This window comes from Phocoena phocoena, chromosome 10 (genome assembly GCF_963924675.1).
Source record: "Phocoena phocoena chromosome 10, mPhoPho1.1, whole genome shotgun sequence".
Classification (NCBI taxonomy): Eukaryota; Metazoa; Chordata; class Mammalia; order Artiodactyla; family Phocoenidae; genus Phocoena; species Phocoena phocoena.
In genome coordinates this window covers 71,730,706-71,740,736 of record NC_089228.1, presented here as the reverse complement: position 1 = coordinate 71,740,736, position 10,031 = coordinate 71,730,706, and the positions used below count along the sequence as shown (strand labels likewise).

Here is a 10,031-nt window from a genome sequence, read left to right as displayed (position 1 = left end):
CTGAGGCACAGCAGTGAGCAAGACAGACAAAATGCCTGCCCTCAGGGGAGTTTGCATTCCTATTGACAAAGAGATAGAGAATGAATTGAAATAACTAAGCAAAAATGTGTAATATTTAAGATGGTGGTAAGTGACATGGAGAAACAAAACAGGGAAGGAGCATAAAGTGGGGGGCGGGCTGGTGGGGGGTTTGCAGTTTTAAATAGGGTAGTCATGGAAGGTCTCTGTAAGGAGGTGACCCACTTGAGTGGTGGAGGTGAAGGAATGAGCCATGGTGGTGTCTGGGGGATGGGCACCTCAGGCGGAGGGAAGCGCAGGTGCAAATGCCCTGAGGTAGGAAACGTGCCTGGTATGTCTGAGGGATTGGGTGTGGCTGGAGCAGATGGAACAAGGAGGAGAGTAAGAGATAATGGGGTCACAGGGATCATGAGGTGGGGACAGATCATAGAGGGCTTTTATGGTGAGGACTTTGGTTTTTACACTGAGTGAAACAGGAGCCATGGAGAGTTCTGAGCCGAAGGAGGGAGAGGATCTAACTTTGGTTTTAACAGCACCCCTCTAATTACTGAGTTGCAAGTAGAATGTCATGGGGCAAGCAGGAGGGAGTCTGGCGCTAGGAGGCGCCTTCAGGAAGCCAGGTGAGGCATAGCAGGGGCTGGGCTCACACTGGGGCAGCGAGGCAGTGGCAGAGGAGGGTGTATTTGAGGCCCGATCTGGAGGCTCACCAGGTGGCATGAGACAGAGAAAGGAGTCAAGGTGGACTTCAAGTCTGGGAGGCTGACCTGGAGGGAGTCTCCATCTCTGGCCCAAGAACCAGCAGACTTGGGTTTAAGTCTCTGTCATCCACTTGCTTGGTGACCTTGGGCAAACCCCTCCCCCTCTCCTGTAAAATGCGGTTGCCCTTGTCCTGGCCCCTTCCCCAAGACCCCGTGCGCTTTGTTACATTTTTTGTTTGTTTGGGGCTGCACGGCGTGGCTTGGGGGATCTTAATTCCCTGACCAGGGATGGAACCCGGGCCCCCTGCAGTGGAAGCACAGAGTCCTAGCCACCGGACCACCAGGGAAGTCCCAAGACCCCACGCACGTTGAAGGGGACCGTGCCTCCCAGCACTGCCCCCTCCCGTCCGCAGGGAGCCAGCGGCCACCATGGCGTCGCGCATCGGGCTCCGCATGCAGCTCATGCGGGAGCAGGCGCAGCAGGAGGAGCAGCGGGAGCGCATGCAGCAGCAGGCCGTCGTGCATTACATGCAGCAGCAGCAGCAGCTGGGGGCGCCGCCCACCCCCGCCATCAACACCCCCGTCCACTTCCAGTCTCCGCCACCCGTGCCCGGGGAGGTGCTGAAGGTAAGGCCTGCTCCACCCTGTCCCTTCGCCCCGGTCCTTGGAGCCCCCGCCCTGAGCCCTTTACCTCCTCCCGGCTCCAGGTGCAGTCCTACCTGGAGAACCCCACCTCCTACCACCTGCAGCAGTCCCGGGACCAGAAGGTGCGGGAGTACCTGTCTGAGACCTACGGGAACAAGTTTGCTGCCCACATCAGCCCTGCTCAGGGCTCCCCAAAGCCCCTGCCAGCCGCCTCCCCGGGCGTGCGGGCCGGACACGTGCTGTCGTCCTCAGCCGGCAACAGTGCTCCCAACAGCCCCATGGCCATGCTGCACATCGGCTCCAACCCTGAGCGGGAGGTGAGTGAGGAGCTGGCCGGTGCCTGCCACCAGCAGAGCTGGGGCCACGTGCTGTGCTCCTGGGACTCCTAGTCTAATGGCAGAGGCAAGATACTGCCCTCAGGGAGCCCAGGTCTGGGGGGAGACACGGCCGCGCCCTCGGGGAGCCCCCGTCTGAGGGGAGACACGGCCCCGCCCTCAGGGAGACCCAGTCTCCCAGGAGAAACACCCCTACTTTGGAAACCTCTGCTAGGGAGAAGCAGGAGACTCATACAGGAATGCCCAGCACACTTGCAAAGCCATGTCCTGACAGAAGGTATATAAAGCCATCTGCCTGGCCAACTTGGCTCCTTGGGAAGAGCCCTGGCCTGGGCCTTGGGGCCTGGGGGACCTGGACAGCTCATCGTCTCTCTGGGTCTGTTTCCTTCCCCCCCAGGTGAGCAGATGGGGTGAGGTGGGCACCAAGGTCCCTTCAGGTCAGTGGCTGTCCCAGTGCCCCCTTTCCCCTGCCTTTCTCCGAGTAGGCACCCCACAATATGGACTATTTTTTCCCTTTCAGTTTGATGTCATCGACAACATTATGTGTCTGGACGACGTCCTGGGCTTCATCAATCCCGAAACTCAGATTCCCAATACGGTATTGCTGGCCAGGGCGGGGTGGGTGTGTCAGAGGGAGGGGCAGTGGCCCTACAGCGGCTGTGAGCCTGGAGAGAACTAGAATATCTCCTACAGAGATGAGAGTCACCTCCATCAAATCATGTGACGAGGGCCCAGGGTCCCGCAGAGCTGTGAATCCAGAGAGTGCGCCTTAGCCTGCGTGCGTGGTGGGGCTTGGGGGGAGAGGTGGCTGGGGAAGGCTTCCTGGGTCGGAGGTGGGGCGGGAGGCACTGGTACTGAGGGGAGCAGTGTGGCCCCAGGAAGGCCTGGAGCTGATGAGTTTCTCTGAGATATGGGGCCCCCTCTTCTACCAAGCCCAGGACCCAGAAAGCACAGGCCCGTGTCCCTCACTCCGAGGGGCGAGTGGTTTCAGGCTGGTTCCGTTCCCTCCTTCTGGCAGCCTCCTGGCAGCGTTGGTGCTCTCTGGGCTTCCTGGGCAGAGGTGACAGGGCAGGTGGGAAGGGGTCAGGCTTGGAATCAAGCGGCCTCGATTCTGGCTTTGGCTGTGACTCTGGGAAGTCCCTTAAGTGTTCTGAGCCCCTGGGATGATGCCTTCTACCCACGGGCTGGTGGGAAAATTAGATAAGGCAAGAAATCGGGGGCTAGCTCTGCACAAGGGGGACAGGTACTTACACTGAGCAGGTGGAATTGCAGGCGTCCCCTTCCCTTTTTTTTGGAGATCCCTGAACCTTAGCTGCCCACTCCTGCCTCTTGGGCCCCAGCCCATGCTGCTGGGGGAAGTCAAGGAGTCAGTCCTCAATCCCCGCTGCCTGGTGACAGTGCCCAGGGGCTCATCAGGAGTTGGCAGGGGCCAGTGGGTCGGAAGCCTGCTGCCAGCAGGGGCATCGGGGGCTGGGAGGCCAGGGAGGAGGGCACAGCGTCTGGCCCCTTTAGTGGGGGCCAGGGTACCCTGCAGGGTTCTGGGCCTGTGATTTGCTCTGTGTGAATGTGTGGCAGGAACTGGGAAGATCTTTCCAGAGCTCAAACCTGTCCCTGTGGGGCCCGTGTAAACCCCCAATGGCTGCTCATCACCAAGTCCCAGGGTCTCTGCAAGTGGAACCTGCCCTCCGGCGTCCGGCAGGATCTCCCCCCACTCCCCCGCCACCGCTGCGCTCCTTGGGCTTGAGGTGCTTTTGACCTCATGCTGTGTCCAGGCTGCTTCCCTGCTCAGCCATCCCCCAGCCCATAGTGCCCTTCCTCACCACGCCCTCTGGAAACCTTCCAGATACTCCAGAATAGATTAGGTGCCCCTCCCCTTGACTTCCAAAGGCCCTGGGGGAAATCCTCTCACCCACTATCTCCTCTCTCTCCAGCTGCTTCCCAGCGCTGGCTGGTTGCTCCTTGAGGGCAGGGGCTGCCTCTTATTCAGCTCTGGACTCTGCCCTGGGTGACCCCAGCACAGCCTCCCCCAGTGTCCCGGGGAATCCTGGGACGATGGGCCCTGGGGAGAGCCCCCCGAAGACAGGGGGCTGCTCATCGGGTACCCTTCCCCACCTCACCCTGCAGCTGCCCCTGTCCAGCAGTCACCTAAATGTGTACAGTGGAGACCCCCAGGTCACCACCTCCCTGGTGGGCGTCACCAGCAGCTCCTGCCCAGCCGACCTGACCCAGAAGCGAGAGCTTACAGGTACCAGCCCGCTGCTTCCCTGCGCCCCAGCTCCCGAGTCCTGCCGCTTCCCTTCCCCTCCCAGCTCCTCTCTCCTCTCCTGTTCTCCAGATGCTGAGAGCCGGGCCCTGGCCAAGGAGCGACAGAAGAAAGACAATCACAACCTCAGTGAGTCTCCCCAGCCCCTCTTCCTCCCCTCACCTGGGCTGGCTCAAAAGCCACTCTCTGACCTGCACAGCTTCTAGGAAGGATTCCCTACCCAAGGCTTTAAAATCCTGGCCCTGGTGTGACTGGGTTCAGCACAGCCCTCTCCCGTCAGCCCTTTCTAGGCAGGGGCGGGAGAGGCGCTCCAGGGAAGAGATATTCATGAAATTCCCAGCACTTCAGAGGGAATGAGTTTATCAGATTGTTTTCTTTAGGACGTGGAGTCTGGGAAGGAGTTCTGGGCAGTGGAGAGAGAGAGTCTTCCCCCGGCAGCTTCGCCTGCTACAGCCTGACCCCCTTAGCTGTGTCCGACCTGCCCCCGACCCCCTCACCCCCATAGAAATCCCATTTGGTTGGTCACCCATTCCTTCCCAGAAGGACTAAGGCATCCCTGCTTGGGCTGGACCCTTCGTCCCAGGTGGGGTCCTCATCCCCCTAATGGCCCCTCCTGGAATTTGTTACTTTTAGTTGAAAGGAGACGGAGGTTCAACATCAATGACCGCATCAAGGAGCTGGGAATGCTGATCCCCAAGGCCAACGACTTGTGAGTGGGTTTCCTGGAGGAAGGGAAGGGAGGGCAGCAGCTCACAGGTATTACCTGCTGGTCGCCAGGGGGAAGGGCTGAGAAGAGAATCCCTTGGTTGCTGCCTCAAAGAGCTTATCATCTATTTGGGAAAGAAGATTCCTCCCTCCCCCAAATAAGGAAGGCTCAAGACAGAGGAGCAGACGTCCCAGAAGTGAGGGTGGGGTCAGGGGTACTTCCTGAAGGAGGAGTCATGCTGGACTCATGCTGGGAAAGTTTGGCAAGGCCACAGGACTGGTGCAGAGGTGGTCCAGGGACGGGAGTAGTGAGAGTCAAGGATGACTGTGGGTGTGGGTTTTGGTGGCAGGAATGGGAGGCCTGGGGAAGGAGGCTGCTTCAAATTGCTTGGTTCCTGGGATTAGTGACGTGGGTGGTAGCACCACAGTTACCTGGGAAGGCCCGTTCTGTGCAGATGGAGATCAGCCTCCTTCATAAGTAGGGGTTGGCTGGATCTGGGGTTTGGGGCAAAGTTGGGAGAGGCGACATAAGCTCCGAACAGGGTTTTACTTCCACCCACTAAGCTCCTGGCAAATACTTGCCCCCTCCCCTGAGCATGCACCTCTGATTCTGCCTGGCCTACAGGGATGTGCGCTGGAACAAGGGCACCATCCTCAAGGCCTCTGTTGATTACATCCGGAGGATGCAGAAGGACCTGCAGAAGTCCCGGGAGCTGGAGAACCACTCTCGGCGCCTGGAGATGACCAACAAGCAGCTCTGGCTCCGCATCCAGGTCTGGCCCCTGAACTTGGACTTCTTGGGTAGCTCTGACTCCTGACCCCTGGCCTGAGTCCTGACCCCAGGGGCAGTGCTTATACTTCTGAAGTTGGAGACATGGGGATGATGCCCATGAGGAGGGAGGACGTATCAGTCAGGATGTTATAGCTCGGTAACAAACAATCCCCAGCAGCTTTAAGCAGCAGATGTCAGTTGGAGGGCCTGTTCCGTGAGACCCTCATTCTGGGACCCAAGCTGACGGACAGGCACATCTAGAGCTGGCTCTTAAAGCCATGTGTCACCCTTAGGGTGACACTTGTCCCTTCTGCTCACATTTCCTCCATCAGTGCAAGCACACGCCTATACCTAACGTCAAGGGGGCAGGAAAGGGCAAACCTACCCCTGTGGGAGGCAGAGAGCTGGGACTTTATGGTGGGTAATGCTAAGAATCACCACAGGGGACAAGAGAAAGAACAAAGGCTTGGGAGAGTCCATCCTACCACCTAGAGCTGCCTAGTCCTGGCTCTGTGTTGAAGGCCTCTTGTCCTCTTTGGACCTGAGGCTGGTCACCTATATACAAAGGGCAGCTGGACTACAGCTTAAAATCCTTCTATTTCTTATGGTAGATAATACAATTCACATTACAGTCCAGCACACATAGCCATACTCAAAGTGAAAAATCAAAGTTTCATGAAAGAACCCTCATCCTTAATAGATGAAGTGCATTCTGATAGTTTCTCGTCTAGTCTAACCTAGGCAAGTCTATTTCAATTAAAAAAATAGAGAGCTGGTCTAAGGCTCACTGTAGTGGTTTCCCAACCCACTCATGAGTTGCGACTTGTAGTTTGAAAAAACACTGGTCTAGACTCTAGAGCTACCCTGTGCTTCCTCCCAGCTGAGAGAGTTTGTGGTCTTGGGTGCCACAAAGGGAGGGGCAAGGGCTGCAGCAGAGGTGGGGGGCGGGCAACGGGTGCCCACGGCTGTGCGCCTCCAGCCTCTGTCTGCCGCACCTGCAGGAGCTGGAGATGCAGGCTCGAGTGCACGGCCTCCCCACCACCTCACCCTCGGGCATGAACATGGCTGAGCTGGCCCAGCAGGTGGTGAAGCAGGAGCTACCCAGCGAGGAGGGTCCGGGGGAGGCCCTGCTGCTGGGGGCCGAGGTCCCCGACCCTGAGCCACTGCCGGCTCTGCCCCCCCAGGCCCAGCTGCCCCCGCCAGCCCAGCCAGCCCAGCCACCGTCCCCATTCCACCACCTGGACTTCAGCCACAGCCTGAGCTTTGGGGGCGGGGGCAACGAAGGGCCCCCGGGCTACCCCGAACCTCTGGGGCCAGAGCATGGCTCCCCGTTCCCCAACCTGTCCAAGAAGGATCTGGACCTCATGCTCCTGGACGACTCACTGCTACCACTGGCCTCGGACCCCCTCTTCTCCACCATGTCCCCCGAGGCCTCCAAAGCCAGCAGCCGTAGGAGCAGCTTCAGCATGGAGGAGGGCGACGTGCTGTGACCTGGGCCACGGGGGTGGGCCTGGGGGGTGGGAGAGCCAGGGCCACCTCCCTCCCACCCTCCAGCCTGTACTTGTGTGTGAAGTAGCCCCTGCCCTGCCTCACTCCGCCCTGTCGGCCCCCTGTTTGGGCTTAGTGCCCTTGGCAGTCCGTGGGGTCGGAAGCCCCCCACCCAGGGGCAGCCCTCTTGATGGGGCTGGGCAGAAATAGGCTTTCAGCCCGGCTCCTGGAGGTGAAATCATGAGGGTGAGGGAGGATACAGGGTGTGCTGGAGGTAAGACGAGGTCTTACCTTCTGAGCCTGGTCCCCCCACCGATGAAGGAGGACTCGTTGGAACCAGGGGTCCAGAGGTTCCTTCTTGGAGGCAGTGACTGGTCCAGGGGGTGCCCAGGCCTGCCTTTCTGGACTCTGATGGCAACAAGCCCGTCCTCCAGCCTGGCACTCCCCGCACCCCCCTTTGGTGCTAACAGCTCTCCCCACCAAGTGGTGTGAGGGCGGGGGTGGCCAGAAGAGGAGGCGCTGGGTTCAAGTTAGAGTGGGGTCACTGCTGGAAGAGCAGCTCCCCTCCAGTCTCCCCACTTTGTGCCTTTAGTAAACACTGTGCTTTGTACCTGTTTGTCCTGTCTCTTTGGAGGGGGGTCTGGGGACAACAGAGATGGGAGGATTCAACCCAGTGGGCTCCTTTCTGGATTCAGAGTTCAAATGCCCCCATGGGGATCAGGGAAGGGGGCTACAGGCAGGAGGGACTGAGTCCATCACCTAGTTTTCCCCAGCTCCCCAGCCCTGCCCCATGGGAAGCTGGAGATCTAGCCTTACTTACGTGGCTCGGGAGCTGCCGGGGTGCCTTGTCCCTCCTCGTGGCCACAAGGTGGCGCCACAGCCCTGCTGGTCTCACACCTCCAGCTGTGGCCTGAGACCGCTGACCCGGGTGATGTGGGAGACCCCGTTGCTTGTAAACCAAGTTTACTGCTCCTAACTGCTGCTCTTGGGCACTGTGGGTCCAGGCTACTCCTGGCTGGGGATGGGGGGCATGTTTCTCCTGTTCCCACCCCCAGTTCTTTCCCCTCCGTAGGTGGGCTGCCTGATCTGTGCGGACAAGGCCCTCTGCCCTCTGACTTAGTGTCTCTAGCAGGACAGGCTCCCTAGGAAGTGAGGGGCTACATCCTTCTATGGGTTTGAGGAAAGAGGGACCATGTAAACCAGTTTGGGAGGAGGTGGGAGCACAGGACGCTGGGTGGTGCCCAGGGTGTGGGTTCTGCTCCGGCACCATCAGGCAGTCAGGTCCCCACTAACCCTTTTCTCTCTCTGGGCTAAAGCTCCCTCACTGCACAATAGTTCCTGGGGCCTCTGCTCCAAGATCCTGGGACCTTATGACCTCACCCAGGAAGGGGAAACGGGCTTGGGGCAGAGAGGGGTGAAGGGGGAGCTTTTTGAGCCCTGGGTTTCTGGGAGGGAGGGAGGACAGGGCCTCTGGGGGCCTTCCCTGGTTCTCCCTCGACTTCCCACAGTCTCTTCAGGCAAAGGCCAAAGTGGCTTCCCCCTCATGGGGCCCTATGAGGCAAAAGGGGCCTAATTTAAAAAAAAGAAAAAGAAAAATCCCAGGATGAAAATGGCTAAGTGGGCAATTTCCTCCTTGCAGAATGGGAGATTGAATCAACGATGGAACAATTAACGTGTGCGGGAGAGAAGGAAAGGGGGCTGGGTGTGTGGGTGCTGATGGCGGCTGGGCTGGGGATTAATCTCAAGGTCAGATGGAGCCGTGGATGACCTTGTGAGTTGGAGCCAGCCCAGGTGCTGGCACCTCCTTCCAGTTCCAGGCGCCACCCTACTGCCCGGGACCTGCCCACAGCCTGGGAACCTCCCTTTCAGCCCCTCCTGGGGCAGGTCCTGGACTCTGGCTGGGAGATACCTGATGGGGGAGGCATGGCGGTGTGGAAGTCCCAAGGCCATCCTTCAGGCCATTGAGGACTCTCTCCTACCCCCATCTGTTCTCCCCCATCACCCTGGGGACTGACTCAGTGGAGTGGAGAGCTGCCCTCCTGCTTCCTCAAGCAGCCCCTCAAGACCATAGTATGCCCCCTGCACCTTCCTGCAGGCTCCTGCCCCGAGGTTCCTTCAGCCTGGCCACCACCTGCAGCTTGGGAAGAAGGGTCTGGATAGCCAGCCCATGGGGCAGCACTGGGGAGTGAGTGTGGGGCGGGGGGGGGGGGGGGGGGAGGGTTCTGCCCACAGGAGGGTGCCACAGAGCCAGGAGCGGGCAGCTGCCGGCTCCCCTGGCAGGGGTGGGTGGGGCTGATGTCTCAGCTTAATTGTGATTTTCAAGCTGTGTGCCTGCAGGCCCTGCAGGTTTGATTCAAGCAGGCCCAGAGGCTACCTCCAGAATTTCAGCAAACCACCAGAAAGTGTTCGTGCATCTGAGACTGGTCTGCATGACCCTCAGCCTGTGGCTGGAATGGCGTCGGCCACCAGCTTCTGACCGGTGGTTATGAACATCTCTGATTAAGTAAGAAGAGGATGCAGTCTTCATCCACACCCTTTACTTGGTAGACAACATCTTTCCAGACGTCGGGTCCACGACAGGGAAACTGTAAAAAGGTGGAGTGGGTGAGGGACTGGTGTGAAGGCAGAGACGCACCTGTGAAACCCCCTCGTTTCACTGAGGAAAACCCCACGGCCTTGAGAACAAGCCAAAGTGTGAAAAGGTCATGGGGTCTGGGAAGGGGTCCAAGCCAGGTTGGGGGGAGGACAAGCAGCTGCAGCTCCTTTGGGTTGTGGAGCCCCAAAGCCAAGCAGGTATACTGGGTGTGAGGGTCCTGCCATCCCCAGCTCCACCCCCTGTATCCGCCTGTCCTTCCCCCACCAGCTGCTGGCTTCTCACCTCTTGTACTGGGAGGAAGTTGGGATCCGAGGCCCATGAAGGAAAATAGACACACTCACCGGGGTGTACACACAGGAAGTCAGCTTTCTACCCCTGACGTCTGTGGAGCGTTTCCCTGCCTGTTCAGATAGAAGGCCAAGAGTGGACTCCGGGCCCTGCTGAGGACAGGCCGGGGGCGGCGCTGGCTCTCGGCTCCTTATACCCACCTCCTCAGCACGGGGAAGTCTTG

At 59.2% G+C, this 10,031-nt stretch overlaps 1 protein-coding gene across 2 annotated transcripts; it reads left to right on the top strand.

Annotated features, from left to right (window-relative positions):
- The first annotated feature begins 1,139 nt into the window (after positions 1–1,139).
- Positions 1,140–6,926, top strand: TFEB (transcription factor EB). Of its 2 annotated transcripts, XM_065884604.1 has the most exons (8): positions 1,140–1,343; positions 1,424–1,678; positions 2,217–2,294; positions 3,821–3,941; positions 4,032–4,088; positions 4,593–4,668; positions 5,290–5,437; positions 6,438–6,926. In XM_065884604.1, exons 1-8 carry the CDS (start codon positions 1,146–1,148, stop codon positions 6,924–6,926), a joined length of 1,422 nt encoding a protein of 473 aa, XP_065740676.1. In that variant the 5' UTR covers positions 1,140–1,145. The 2 variants fall into 2 exon arrangements, with proteins under 2 accessions (XP_065740676.1, XP_065740675.1); XM_065884603.1 differs by lacking the exon at positions 1,424–1,678 and having other exon boundaries at positions 1,146–1,343.
- The last annotated feature ends 3,105 nt before the right edge of the window (positions 6,927–10,031 follow it).